Source organism: Narcine bancroftii, chromosome 3 (assembly GCF_036971445.1).
Source record: "Narcine bancroftii isolate sNarBan1 chromosome 3, sNarBan1.hap1, whole genome shotgun sequence".
Classification (NCBI taxonomy): domain Eukaryota; kingdom Metazoa; phylum Chordata; class Chondrichthyes; order Torpediniformes; family Narcinidae; genus Narcine; species Narcine bancroftii.
In genome coordinates this window covers 263,081,908-263,097,298 of record NC_091471.1, presented here as the reverse complement: position 1 = coordinate 263,097,298, position 15,391 = coordinate 263,081,908, and the positions used below count along the sequence as shown (strand labels likewise).

Here is a 15,391-nt window from a genome sequence, read left to right as displayed (position 1 = left end):
GCGAGTTAAAGCGGCATCTGTGGAAGCAAAGGAATGGTGAATATTCAAGTCGGGGCCCTGCATCAGATCTCAGGTTTCTAAACAGCAGATACTCACAAGTAATCCCAATGCAAGCCAGTTAAGCAAGGCTGCATCTTGGCTCGACTTTTTTTTTCAAAATTCCTGCAAGTTTGCTCATCTCTAACACAGTAGCACTGCTATGATGGTAATCTATAGAACTGATGAGAAACTGTTCAACCTCCATAATGAAAAATTCAAAACACAGGACACTCCAATATCCATTTGCTGAGATGCTGCACCCAGGTGATGACAAAAGATCGAAAAGATCAAGTTGTTCACTCAAGTGCAATCAATACTTGCAAAACAAAGCTCTACCAACCTGCCTCCATTGCTCATCTCCTCAGCCACATAAGACATCCAGTGAAAGCACTGCACTCCTTCCACTATTTCCCATACCACCCACTCACCCACCAGCAGACGCTATCAGTCCACCCGTGATAGAATCCGTACATTCAAACTGTCACCGTCAAGCACCTCAAAAATGAAATAAAGGATTAAAGCACTTACTTTGCAGTATTTTGCTTAATGTACTGGAGAAAGTAATTGGTTGCTGGCAATGCTTCGCCATCCACAGAACTTTCCATCATATCGCCTGAAACGTCACTGCCTTCCACAATCTGCAACAGATCATAAATATAAAAGTGCTTGCACAAGTTCAAGCACAACAACCCCATAGATACAAGTTTGCAATGCAATTTTCCTAAACAACTCTGTTCACCCAGCTCTTGCTGTAATGCACTGTGGATGCAAAATTAGACAAATATACTCAACACAAAGTTCATTTTCCTTTTTATGGTATGGAGGCTTCAGAAGTTGACAAGCATGTAAAATTTATGGTGTTCTATGAAATGATTTTAGTCAGAACAAATGTTTCAGGAATACAAAGTCCAAACAAACCAATCCTTAAATCACCTTTGAATTTTAACATAATCTCACTACAGCTTCTTTCAATTAAATTTCCCTGAGAATAAACAGATGAAATTATGTGCATGTGGAGCAGAAATATTGACAACAGCATGATGAGTTTAATAGCTGTACATTTTATGTCATGCACATGAGGAAATAAATCTCTTCATATCAAATCCAATGCCATCTAATTTTGAAACTTTATTTTATACAGTGTTTCAGGGACAAGACTGCCCACTTGATAATTTAGAAAAAGTTGAGCATGCTCTACCATTCAATGAGATCTGAATATAGCCTCAAATAAACATTCCTGCCTAACATAGTAACCTTTCAACTCCTTGCTTAACTAGCATCTCTCTACCTTTATTATTCAAAAAAGGATAAGCTTTCACTGCCCTTTTCAGGAAGCATTCATCCCAAAGACTCAACTCTCTGAGATTTTATAAAAAGCGCACAGTTTCAAATGGGAAGTCTTCATATTCTTTCACAAGAGGAAACATCTCTGTATCCAAGCTGTAAAGACCCTCAAAATTTGATCAAATCAGTTTGCAAACATATCTAATTTCTTTAAACTTTTCTCACATTTTAACTTTAGGGATTCATAAATCTTGGATATGTTTGTGCTCTAGTTCATGTAAAATGAGCCTTCATGAAACTTGACAGCTAAATTGCATGTACACTTCAACACCCCTCCATAATTCATACAACTGTTGAAAGTTTAATGCCATGTAATTCTCGTTAACCTTATTTATCTGCTTTCTTCTTTTCAAGTTAGGGGCAATTAACACCAATACCCAATGTTGCTTCACACAATCGGTACCTAAAGATTTGTTGGAGGAATCAAATTGGACAGAAAATACTGGAAATACTCAAGTGCAGTTGTGCTCTGGTGAAAGGGGATCCACCTGAAACATTTATGCTATTTCTCTCCAACATAACTGGTCGCGTGCTGAAGGACTGTACAGCTCAGCTGATGTTGGTGCTAATGGACATCTTCAAAATCTTGCTGCAGCAGTCTACTGTCCACGCAGGATTCGAGGCAGCCACCATCATCCCGGCGTCCGAGACAATGACAGTAACTCAACTAAATAACTACCACCTAGTGGTACTGACCACCATGATCTTAAAGTGCTTTGAGCAACTGTAATGAAATCAAATCATGCATTCCAGCGACATTGAACCCAATCCAGTTTGCCTACTGTTCAAACCATAATGCAATAGCCATGGCCCACTTAGAAAATGATGCTTCAATTGTTAGTCTGTTGTTCATTGACTTAATCTTGCATTCAACACAACCATACCTCAGATACGGTCCTTGCTGGGATTCAGCATCCCTCTCCGCAACTGGATTCTGGACTTTTTGAATTGACCGGAAGACCAATCAGTCAGGGAGGGTAGCTGTGCACTGGTGCACCTCAGGAGTGTGTGCTCAGCCCAGTACTGATAAAGCTACTGACTCACGAATGCAGTGCCCGATTCAGTTCTAACAGTATCAAGCTCGCAGAGGATATAATGAAAGTTGACCTCATCGGCAACAATGACCAGGCTGCTTCCAGAGAGATTAAACGGCTTGTAAAACAGTGCAAGAACAACAACCTGCGCCTCAACATGGACAAGGCAAAGGAGAGGACTGTGGACTTCCAGAGGACAAAGGTCGACCATTTACCACTACACATCAATGGTTCCATGGTGTGCATATAAAGGATAACCTACCCTGGACCCAGAGCAGCTGTTCATTAGTCAGGAAGGCACAGCAGCGTCTATACTTCCAAAGGAGGCTGAGGAAGGCAGGGCTACCTGCCCCCATCGTGACAACTTTTTTATGGGAACACATTTAAGAGTGCCCTGTCTAGCTGTATCATTGCTTGATACAGTAGCTGCAATTAGCAGTGGCCTCCCTTTCTTCTATTGACACTATTTACAGGAAGCATTGCTTAAATAGGGCTTTTCCATCCAGCATACAGTATCTTTGACCCACTACCATCAAGGAAGAAGTACAAAATCAGGATTGCCAGGCTGCAAAATCACTTCTTTCCCATAGGATGTGAAATTGATGAACAATATCCTGTAACTGTAAATCATCCCAAAATATTTATATATTTAATTATCTTTTTTGTGTATATGTCATTATGTTGTGTGTGCGCCGTGGTCCAGAGAAACACTGTTTCAATGGTTTGTACATGTACAGCCAGATGATAATAAACTTGAACTTGCTGAGTATTTCTAGGTTTTGTGTTTTATTTCAGATTTCCACTATTGTTACATTTCGTGCTGTGGAGGAGCGGTTACTTTCTAATCACCACCATAATTTTTAATTTTGAGGATCTACACTATTTTTAGCTGCCATCGTTAATTTTCATTCCTTACTAATTAATAATTAAACATTTTTGCAAAGCAGTTCAATTTGCCATAGTCCAATAAATTACAGGAAAGATGTCCAGTATTGATGACATTTATACTAGGGATACATTTCAGTCACGGGTAGACCAAATTTTCCATGGTCATATTCTAATACTGAATGAAGTGCAAATTCTAGTACAGCTGCATTGATATTGCAGCTTTTTTATTAATATACACACTTCAAATTTCTTCATGCAGAGGCTATACTTCAAAGTTCTGGAATTCACTCCATTTCTGGCAGGGACTGCAGATTCCACGCTGGCCTCAGGACTAACAGAATTAAAGTGGAAAAATAGACTAAGGTACTTACTTTGATTTATGTACTAGGGAAAGTCATTGTCTGTTCTCAAGTTATGAGGACTTGAGAGTCATTTAAAGACACAGGAAATATACCCAAGCAAAAAGCAAAATGTTGGAAGCATAAATAAGAATTGAAAAGAACTCAAAAAGTCAAATAATCTCAGAATCACAAAAGGATTTGACAGCCCAATACTTTGGTTCCTGACAAACACATGAAACAGCAACTTACTTTACAGTAATCTAGAAATGCTCATAAACCTTTAGTGCTTCCCAAGATGAAGAAGGACAGTTTGAATAAACCATATTCATGTTATCAAACAAGAAAATCTGCTAGGGTCAAGGGCACTACACAAATGATGGAGAAACTCAACATACCACGCACCATCATATGACGAAGGGCCCAGACTTGAAATGCTGGCCACCCTTTACCTTCTATAGAAGCTGCACAACCTGCTGAGTTTCTCCAGCACAATATTGTTTTACTATATTCATGTTCCTTGTTGTTTTCAAACTTTACAGATAGTCTTCAAATATAACCTTATAACCATATAACCACTTACAGCACAGAACAGGCCAGTTTGGCCCTACTAGTCCATGCCGTAACAAATCCCCACCCTCCTAGTCCCACTGACAAGCACCCGGTCCATACCCCTCCAGTCCTCTCCTATCCATGTAACTATCCAGTCTTTCCTTAAATGTAACCAATGATCCCGCCTCGACCACGTCTGTCGGAAGCTCATTCCACATCCCTACCACCCTTTGCGTCAAGAAATTTCCCCTCATGTTCCCCTTATAATTTTCCCCCTTCAATCTTAAACCATGCCCTCTAGTTTGAATCTCCCCCACTCTTAATTGAAAAAGCCTATCCATGTTTACTCTGTCTGTCCCTTTTAAAATCTTAAACACCTCTATCAAGTCCCCTCTCAATCTTCTACGCTCCAGAGAAAAAAGCCCCAGTCTGCACAACCTTTCCCTGTAACTCAAACCTTGAAATCCTGTCAACATTCTCGTGAACCTTCTCTGCACTCCCTCTATTTTGTTTATATCTTTCCTATAATTTGGTGACCAAAACTGTACACAGTACTCCAAATTTGGCCTCACCAATGCCTTGTACAATTTCATCATAACCTCCCTACTCTTGAATTCAATACTCTGATTTATGAAGGCCAACATTCCAAATGCCTTCTTCACCACACCATCTACCTGAGTATCAGCCTTGAGGGTACTATTTACCACAACTCCTAAATCCCTTTGTTGCTCTGCACATCTCAATAGCCTACCATTTAATACATATGACCTATTTAGATTTGCCTTTCCAAAATGTAACACCTAATGATCTGTCACCTCATTACTCATATACAGATATCAGGAATTGTCATAACTTTGGTTTAAAAAGGCTTTTTTAATGATCATCTCAATATCATTCCATACATTATTTTCCTTTTATCAGTACACTGATCGAACAAATCAATGATGTTTGTCAAGTCCTTAATCTTTGCAAATCCTTCTTGAAGTTCTTAGTTTGAAAACATTATGGATTCTCGAGGTACATGAAAATTAGATTATTTTTACTTGAAGTTTCCTTTTATGAACATATGGAATATTTACCCCAGTCAAAAGTCACATTTCCAAATATCTTTGGAAAAATTATGGTCAACTCTTCTGGTATATCTTGCCCGATCTACCTGAGTAGGCCCATCGTCTAAATGAACTAAGGCAAAAAAAAAACCAAGCTGCTGGAGGTACTTAGCAGTCAACCAGCACTGGCGAGTTAAAAAGAGCCTCTGACCATTCTTTTCTCCCCTCACAGTTGCTGCTCAACTCGCTGTTCCGGATTCCAATATCTGCAGTCTCTCGTGGGCTGCAACAAATGATTTACATACTTTGAACAACTCCATACCTTCAAACCCCTGGTCTAATGATCGTAGAATTCCAGTTTCATGTATGTCAAGTAATTTTAAACTACTTTGAGAAATAACAGCCATTTGTTTCGAATTGCAGTTTTATTGCATAAGATGTTTATTTTTACTATCAGATCTCAAATGTTAGATAAACAAATTTGTGTGGCTGGGGTTCCCTTCGCAATGATGTGTTTGATGCAATTTATTAGAGATGTACATAATTTGGTAGTTACTTATTCATTGCCATAGCTTGTTTTATTTAGAGGCATTCTCCAATTTCTGGTATGATCTACACCAAATTAATGTTTCCTGATTTTAAAAAAAGTAATAATTTGATCACCATTATTCAATTTACTTGAGCATATCCACTCTTTCTGCCAGTTTATGAATGCAGTACAGAAATTTGCATCCTTTTGTTCAATGTATAAATTCACTTTACCGCCTCTGAAATTTCATCCTGCAAGTTGATTTTTAGAACATAGAACAGTACAGAACAGGACAGACCCTTCAGTCCATTTGTCTTTGCCAAACATGATGTCCAAATCAAATGAAAACACCTGCACATTATAGCTATCCCTTCATATTCACAAGTCCATCTAGAAGTTTTTTCAATACTACAAGTGTATCTGCTTCCACCATTCCAGTTACACCATTCTATGTGTAAATAATTTGCATGGCACATCTCCCTTAACTCCCCTCCCCATCAACAAAAGCTTAAATGCACATCCTCTGGGATGTGACGCCTCACCCTTAGGAAAAGATTCACTCTACCCTATCAATGCCTCACAATTTTATAAACCGCTATCTGTTCTCCCCTCAGCCTCTGGCACTCCAGAGAAAACAATTTCTGGTTGAACAACCTCTCTCAATACCTATGCTTTAAACCAGGTGATATCCTGGTAAACCACTTCTGTAAATTTTCCAAAGCGACCACATCATTCCTGTAATGGGGTGACCAGCATTCCATACAGCATCCCAAGTGCAGCCTAACCAAAGTTTCATATAGTTGCAAATTGACCTCCTTACTTTTATACTCAGTGCTCCACACATTGAAGACCACACATGCCTGCAGGACTGCTTTGAATCAGTGAAATGAACCACATTCAAGGACTCATCCTCAGTCTTGAATGAATGTCACCGCAGTCATCAAGACCTGCCTGAATGAGTGTGTGCCCAGTTGCACATTCTGGGAGCTCCCCAACCAGAAGCTATGGATGAAGAAAAAGATTCGCAACCTGCTGAAAGTGAAATCAAAGGTGTTTAAGGCCAGTGATCCAGTTCTCTACAGGAAATCCAGGTATGACTTGCAGGAGGCAAACTCAGCAGCAAAGAGGCAATTCCGAGAGAAGCTAGAGACAGAGTCGGATACTTGCCAACTATGGCAGACCATTATATCCTACAAAGTGAGGCTGAACACCATAAATGGTTATGCTTCACTACCCGATGAGTTGAACACCTTTTATGCTTGCTTTGAAAAGGAAAACTCAATGGTGCCTATGAGAATCCCTGCAGAGGATGACAACCTTGTGATATCTGTCTCTGAAGCCAACATCAGAATATCATTCAAGGGGGTGAACTCTCACAGGGCGTCAGATCCTGATGAAGTACCTGGGAGGGTACTGAAAATCTGTACCAACCAACTAGCTGGAGTGTTCATGGACATATTCCATCTCTCAGTGTTGTACTTCAAACCTTCTTTAAAAGGGCATCAATCATTCCGAACAGTGATTTGCCTCAATGTGTATCATCCAATAGCATTCATATCTACAGTAATGAAATGCTTTGAGAGGCCAGAATTAACTCAAAAACACACAAACTCATCACTGCTTCTAGTATAACTACAATCTTAATTCTGGAAGAAAGTTCACAACTTAATTCATGCTTATGCACCACAAACCCAGGTGCTGAATCCTTGCATACAATACTTTTTCCTTTCCCAATTTATTTTCCCTTTCATTTTCTCTGCACGAATCATGGCTACCATCCAATTTCAAGACAGACTGCACACTGACATTTTTTTTATACATTCATTGTAACCTCTCCAATTTCTTCCCACCCTTAGTTAGTTCATTCATTAGAAACAACAGATGCTTTATTTTTGAACAGCATTCCCACTAGATTCTTACTGCCACGTTAAATTTAAATTGTTCCTACATACCAACTCAGAACACTATTCTTCTTTATCAAGCAATAGAAAAGGTTTCAAGCAGATAAATGTACAGCAGATTATCTACTGCTTTAGTTATAGTTAATCCCAAAGAATAACTGATCATGCGAGATTGTTTCTAAAGATCGTTGAGCAGCACATGGAGAAATTTCAATATTGTAATAACATGAACCTTCACTCTGTTTCGAAGATTTTCCCCAAATACGAAGTTCGTCTGCTCCTCAGGCCGCTCCTGGCTATCCTCCTTCTCCTTCTTCTCATCTACTTCACAGCTGCTCTTGGTCTCTGACGGAACTGCTAATTTTGTATTCTCCTGGAAATGTGGAGAGACCATTTTAAGTATACTCTATAAACCATTCCCAACCCAAATATTCAGGCAATAAGGATTTATATTAAAAGAAAACTTTACAACAGAAATTATGATCTCTCAGAAGTCTACCATTGAAAACATTTAATAGGCATATGAAGAGAAACAACAAAGAAATAGTACAACCTTGCTCAATTAGTGAACTTCAACATACCAACAAGTTGCGTACCAAAGCTCCAGCGATGCCTCAGTCGGAAAACTAGGCCCTGGTCCCAAAAAGTGCCAAAAAGCAGAAATGATCTAAGGTTCAATCCCTGGCAATACCCTGAATTAGTTGCATCAGCATCTCCAAATGTCCTTTGTGCCCCTAGGCTTAGGAGGAGAGAAAATTTACATCAACCACAACTCCCACTCCTAATCATTATCCAGTGACTGCCTGAAGCGCATTTGTGGTCACTGGATAAAGACAGGATTGGCTTGCCTGTGGTTCCTCCCACTATTAATGCTATCTTTTCTTTCTTTCTTTGGCTTGGCTTCGCGGACGAAGATTTATGGAGGGGGTAAAAAAGTCCACGTCAGCTGCAGGCTCGTTTGTGGCTGACCAGTCCGATGCGGGACAGGCAGACACGATTGCAGCGGTTGCAAGGGAAAATTGGTTGGTTGGGGTTGGGTGTTGGGTTTTTCCTCCTTTGCCTTTTGTCAGTGAGGTGGGCTATACTTTCTAATTTAATGATCCTTCTTTTCTCTATTTCACCCTCAAAATTCTTCTTATTCACATTGTAGCTCATAATAGGCCCTCCCCTGAAAATGATCCATTCAAATATCTGCAGCCAAATGACTTCACACTTCTCCAACCAATGCTCAGTCAACATATATCAATCTCGTTCTGAGAAAGGTAATTAAAAAGGAAAAAGGTACTGAAGAGCTGCAGTCTTAAATAAAAAAAGTTTGGGAACTGTTTCAGCTTTTATTGAGGGTAATATACCAAATCTTTCAAAGTGTGATGTGATCAAGATGGAAAACAGCTGCAGTGATGAAATTTGCAAGTGCTCGAGCCACTATATCCTACACATTTAGTGTATACGTATACTGTATACATGGGCTTACAAAATAACTGGTGAATAAGACAACCCCAGGATTTCCACCCAAAATGTAGATTTTGAGCTACACTCACTGTACTCAAGTCTGGTACTTACTGCTGAGCTTACTGCCCCAACAGTCTTTTACCAACCATCCCAATGACCAGTGGAGTAATACTGTCACAATATTTTTAAAACAAATTACCCAGTAAAGGTTTAAATTTTATTAGCATATTTTAAAAATAAACCACCCTTGGCTCCTTTAATAGGCCATTGAAAGTCTGTACAGAGCCAACAGCATTATGGACCCTGCTGGGAGCACAGAGTTTTTGCTGTTCATCAGCTATTGCAAATGGCGACTGGTGTATATGGTTAGCTTTATTTATTGTGCTGTTATATTAGACAGGTATATAATATTTTTATTTCTTTAATATGACATTACTATTAATCCAGCTTCCCCAACGAAAAGTTTCAGTAGAAAAATATTTAGTGGTATGGCCATAAGTGTTATGCAAGTGTTTTATGCTTTTCTCCATGGCCATAGGAGACACTCTAAACCACAGGATATTATGGTTGGGATTTTATACTTGGGGTATAAGACCCCTGGTTTTGAGGTGGCATTTTTAAGGATCAAATACAGTCTTATATGTTGACATTTATGGTATTCTGAATAGAACACAGGCCTGTTTGCATACTTTGTTCAATTCCCTTTCTCTCATTCTTCCTACCGCTCTCCACTATACACTAAAAGTTCATGCAACTATTTTCACATCCTTGCCCTTTCTAAATTTACTTCACAAGACCCATGCTTAATATCATCCTCATTTTTAATGACAATTGTTTAACAATGTTGCTAATAACTTTGTTAAAGTTGCTTTGAGAAACAACTCTTCAACTACCTAGTAGATTGTCCTCTTCACATTAATTTTTAAATCACATTTTCCCTTCTTAGTTTTTCAAAATGCTATAATTGATCCCACCCGCTTCCAAACACAATAACAACATTTAAAATCTGTTTGGATGGTACTTGAATAGAAAAGGCATGGAGGGATCGGAGCCCAAGGCAGACAAATAGAATGAGCGGAAATGAGCCACACAGTCAGCTTTGATGAGGTGAGCCAAAGGGTTCAGTTTCTAGGCAATACATTTCTATGATTCTACATTAAATTCTTTCCATTTGGGTTCTTGCCTACCCACAGCCCTATTTAGTCAGACAAATGGTAGCCTCTGCAACAATGGCTGCAGGACACCATTTCTCTTCATTCTCTTTGGCCTGCAAGGCATTGAAAGGAAGGTTTGTTTAAAAAAAATTACCTCATTTCTATTTAGGATCTTTTACATCCTCAAATGTTATAAAATATCTATTACTGGATCCCGCTTAATCCTCTTCAAATGCTGTCATCAGCATTGAGAAGTTGTGGATAGTGTCCAAATAAATAATACTGAGATTCAGTTTCCATTCATTGGCCAACTGTTAACAATGAATGAATCAAAATTTTGAAATAGTGACAAAACCAAAGGCAATGTTTTATACTCCTTTAAGACAAAGAAACATTAAAAAAGTGACATCTTAAAAGGCAGAACCAAGGCATCTGACCCAAACAGATGAATGGAGGTGCAGTAAATCTTGATTGAAAGGGATGTGTTCTAGAGAGTCTGAAAGAGGGCATTAACGAGGAAAGAGAATGTGTGGAAGATCTAAACCTAAGGAATGAAGAACTATGAATGGATACTTATTGGCCACAAATTGGAGATGTTTTGATAGAGAGAAATTTAATTTTTGAAGATTTATTCTGACAGAGTGCCAATGTAAATCATCAAACTCAGAGCTGATAGGTGTAGGATTTAAATCAGTGGTTTTCAAACTGCCCCCCTAAACTCATATTTCACCTTAAGCAATCCCCATGCCATAAGTGCTCTGTGATTAGTAAGTGACTGCTTAAGGTGGTATGTGAGTGGGAAGGGAAGGTTGAGAACCACTGCAGTAGACCCAATTGTTACTGAAATATTTTGCTTGAGAAAAATGGTCATTGACCTATTTCCTTTGGAGTTGTCAATTAAGTAATAATTAAAACAGTGGTTTTCAAGCCCTTTTCTTTCTACTCACAGAGCACTTATGGCATAGGGATTGCTTAAGATGAAATATGAGTTTAGGGGGCAGTTTAAAAACCACTGACTTAAATGAACTATTCAGCTGCTAACAGGAATAAGAATGGATTGGTAGTTGGATGACCACCATAAGGTTAAATTTAGAGTTCACAATAACATGAATATAGAGTTGGATCCCAATTAGGTAAGAGTTGGGGGCTATTACTTGTGGAGAGAAAATAGGAACCAGAAACTCACGATGTTGTGGATGGGAACAGTAATGGAACCTATGGTAAGAAAAATGTCTGTTGATAATCTCCCTGAATATCTAACATGCCAAAGAGGAGATTACAACTACTTTCTTGCAAGTCTCCAAACTATGATCATTTATATAGATCTAGGACACTGTTGGGGTTTTCGTGATGTTATACTTATTTTAATAACAGCAAAACACAGGAGTTACCAACAGGTTGTTTATTCAAACTTCAAAAGCAACAGAGTTCACACACATTTCCTGTATAATATGTGACCATGTACCATCAGTCCATTCAGTGACAACAATTTGCTGCATGACTGAATACAACAGACCACATTTCAGGTTTGCCCTTTGAACGAAATGTGTGCAAACATAATCATTACAGATTCAGTCTACTGCTGGAGTCCCTTAGTTGGTTTGGCTCATTTGTGTACTTGTTGCTGATGTTACTTCCAATTATGCTACTGAAGAACTTGCATTTTCTTGACCCTTCAATAGTAATTGATGCTGCACCAACATCAGGAATAGATTCACCATTATACTTTATTTCCATGTCTACTGTAAGCATTTAATATATATGCCATTACATCAGATATAATGTAATCAAACTGAATACCATTTTAGATGAGAAATTTATTACTTTTTCCTTGAGGTCCCGTAAGAAGTCTCATATTTACTCACTGGGCTGTTGATCAACTTCTGCCAGTTGAAATTGCCTTCAAGACCATTCCTCCTCCTGCTTCAGTCACCTTGTTGTTACCTCTTCAGTTGTTCCCCACCCCACTCCCCTCCCCCCACTCCTTTAAATCAGACTGCACCATTCAATCATGTGCAAAAACAATGATCCATTAGCAAGTCTGTCAAAATAAATTCTGTAGTAAAGTATGGAATTGTAGACTTAAACAAGTAGTTAGCCAGTCACTGATTTATTATGAAGCCAATTCAATTTTGGAATGCACTTTCATCAAGGTTTCTCTGGGTGGTGCAATGGTACTGCTGGAAGAACTACTGCCTCACAGTCCAATGACCAGATCCAACTTTGACCTCTGCTGCCGCAAGAGACTATAGATGCTGGAATTTGAAACGAAAAGCTCATTGTTGGAGGAACTCAGCAGGTCAGGCTGCATCTGTGCAGGTAAAGATATGGTTGACATTTCAGTCCAAGACCCTTCATCAGAGACCTCAACCATCGCTTTACCTCTACATATGCTGCCCCACTTGCTAGTCCTTCAGAAATATGTTTTTTTTTAAATATCTGGTATAGTTTGCACAGTCCATGATTATGTAGATTGCTCTAGTGTTATCCTATATTCCCAAGGGGAACAGGTTGTCTGATTAATTGGCCTCCATAAACTAACCCTTGTTATGTAGCTGAATGCTAGACTCTAGATTAGTGTAGGATTAATGCAAGGGGTGATTGATGGTTAGTACAAACAGTGGGTTAAGGGCCTGTTTCCATACTATATAACTCAAGTATAACCTTCATAATGCTCTCCAAGTAAATGCAAAGTGGCTGTGGTAAATCATGTCTAGTAGAGATGTACATACTGTTGTTATAAAAGTTACTTCCATATCTGACCAGTCCATTTTGTGAGCATCAGAAAAATCACTACCTTTTGCCAGAAACCAATTGGAATGATCAAATTGGTCATTTCTGTTGGGGTAGTGATATTGCTTTGTCTTATTGATAAACTATTGACAAAAACAATCTCCAAATCTTTTTCAATGCTTCCCCACACAGGTACAAAGTTTCTGCCTTAAATTTGACAAATCTGGTGTATTTAGCTCATCTATTGTCTTGTTCTTGAGAATGAAAAGGATAACTTGATATTCCTCACTTTAAAAACCTCTTTGGTTGGTTGATCATCTAAACCTGTGTCCTGCCTGCCTGTCCCGCATCGGACTTATCAGTCACCAACGAGCCTGCAGCAAACGTGGACATACCCCTCCATAAATCTTTGTCCGCGAAGCCAAGCCAAAGAAAGAGTAGAACCAATGAAAAGTTTCATTTGAACACCTGTCCAGACCACTCCATGCTCCCTACGTGTGTTAACAGACTTTGTGTAATATTACTGCTTGCCAAGTTGCTCAATCTCACTGGCTCTGACAGGAAATGGTCATCCAGAAGTTGGAATGCAAAACTCCATTTACACTATCAACATCAGATAAATTCAAGTGGCAATCCGGACAGTAGTAGATACTTCAGCCTAAACAGTTGCTATCTTGTTATCCAATGTTTTCCTATTATTATTTAACATCCAATGTAATCCACTACAATATGAATAGCTCAAGACACAGACCAATGCTCACACTGTATAATGCATCTGTCCAAGATTTCTTAAACATGAACTAAATAACAAACAACGGTGACTTTATTCCTTACTACAGGTAGTTAATTACTCATCACATAACTGAGGATTTTGCAGCCCTGTTAATCTGCGTCACTTCAGTCAGGACTGTAATTCTTTTCATTTTGTTGTCATTCACACCAGTTGCTTGGTGGTAACAGAGGTTTTACAAAGCAAGTCGTGTGCAACTTGTAACATTAGGCAAATTCTTTTTCTGAGGATCAGGGGAAATCCATTGTTATTTGTGATGACATCGCCTTGGAGACTGTGCTCATGTCAGCTGCAAAATGTAACAGGAGACAAAGTACTGCTAGATTTCCTTTCTTCGGATCCATGCAGAAATCAGGCCTTTATGGCCACTTAACGAATGACTGTTGGCATTTCCACAAGAGTGACCATTGTCACCTGTTCACATTTCTGGACCAAAGTTTTGGGAAATCCCCTTTGACTGCCAGCTACCATTTCGTTTGTGGCATCCTTGGCTGCCATCTCCATAGAATCTCGCACAACCCATCAATGATATGGATTTTCATGCCAAACAGCTTTGACTGGATTCTTTTTATCACTCAGACCACAGACAAATTTATATCCACTGCATACAAATGCTCTTCAAGGTCACAAAATCTTCAAAGGCCTTCTCCCAGCTTTTTAATTGCATGTGGCAAACTTGTAGAGCTCTATTACTTCCAGTGGTTGCGTTGCTGTGCTTCCAAGCTCTAAAACACCTCTGCAAAAGATTTATTTGCAGGCTTTTCTTGAAGCCACCAAGTTAACAAGTCTTTTGGACATCTTTCCACAAGTAGACAGAATTTCCACAAGTAATATTGCTTCCTGCAGTATTCAATAGCTACACATTTTCTGTACCGTCTTATAATTCAATATTATCAATTATAAGAAACATTTACTTCCTTCCCATGTAGGATTTGAATATTTCACATGGATTGCTATACACCACCAAATGCCTATGAACCAAAGTGCTGTTGGCGCACAAGTAGGGACAGTTGCTAGGGAATTTGTGTGGAAGGACAAGCAGATAGGGCAAACCTGCAGCCAGTGGGGGGAATAGCAATGCAACAGAATCAAAAGTAACAAAAGATTTTGTATTTAAATACATGCAGCATAAGAAATAAAATGGATGACCTAGTAGGTATGGTGTTGTGGCCATCATGGATCATGACTAAAGGATGGAGGTCATTGGGAGCTGAATGTTCAAGGATATAGAAAGGATAGGCAAGCAGAAGGGTGGCATGGTTCTATTAGCAAGGGACAACATTAAATTATTAGAAAGAGGGACAAAGGATCAGGAAATTTAGAATCATTGTGAATTGGGTTAAGAAATGTCAAGGGTAAAAAGAGATTGTTGGCAGTTATATACAGACCTCCAATCAGTAGCCAGGATGTGGAGAACAAATTACAACAGCAAATAGAAAAGCTGCGTCAGAAGGGCATGGTTATGGAAGTCATGGGGGATTTTAACATTCAAGTTGATTGAGAAAGCAGGTTGGGACTAGATCTCAAGAGAGAGAATTTATAGAAAGCCTACGTGATGGCTTTTTAGAGCAATTTCTTGATAAGCCCA

At 39.0% G+C, this 15,391-nt stretch overlaps 1 protein-coding gene and 1 long non-coding RNA gene across 6 annotated transcripts in view; one reads left to right on the top strand and one right to left on the bottom strand.

The window, feature by feature from the left end:
- LOC138758660 (uncharacterized) overlaps positions 1 to 5,732 on the top strand; it is a 39,834-nt gene extending 34,102 nt beyond the window's left edge. The window contains exons 5-6 of the long non-coding RNA XR_011354377.1: positions 3,565 to 3,668; positions 5,477 to 5,732. This is a non-coding gene — a long non-coding RNA (uncharacterized lncRNA). The remainder of the gene's footprint in view (positions 1 to 3,564; positions 3,669 to 5,476) is intronic.
- LOC138758658 (ran-binding protein 3-like) overlaps positions 1 to 15,391 on the bottom strand; it is an 89,330-nt gene that overhangs the window by 20,734 nt on the left and 53,205 nt on the right. For all 5 annotated transcript variants that reach the window (XM_069927934.1, XM_069927936.1, XM_069927935.1 and 2 more), the window contains 2 exons: positions 7,907 to 8,047; positions 568 to 677 (listed from right to left, as the gene is read on the bottom strand). In XM_069927934.1, the coding sequence (XP_069784035.1) occupies positions 568 to 677; positions 7,907 to 8,047 (251 nt within the window). The remainder of the gene's footprint in view (positions 1 to 567; positions 678 to 7,906; positions 8,048 to 15,391) is intronic.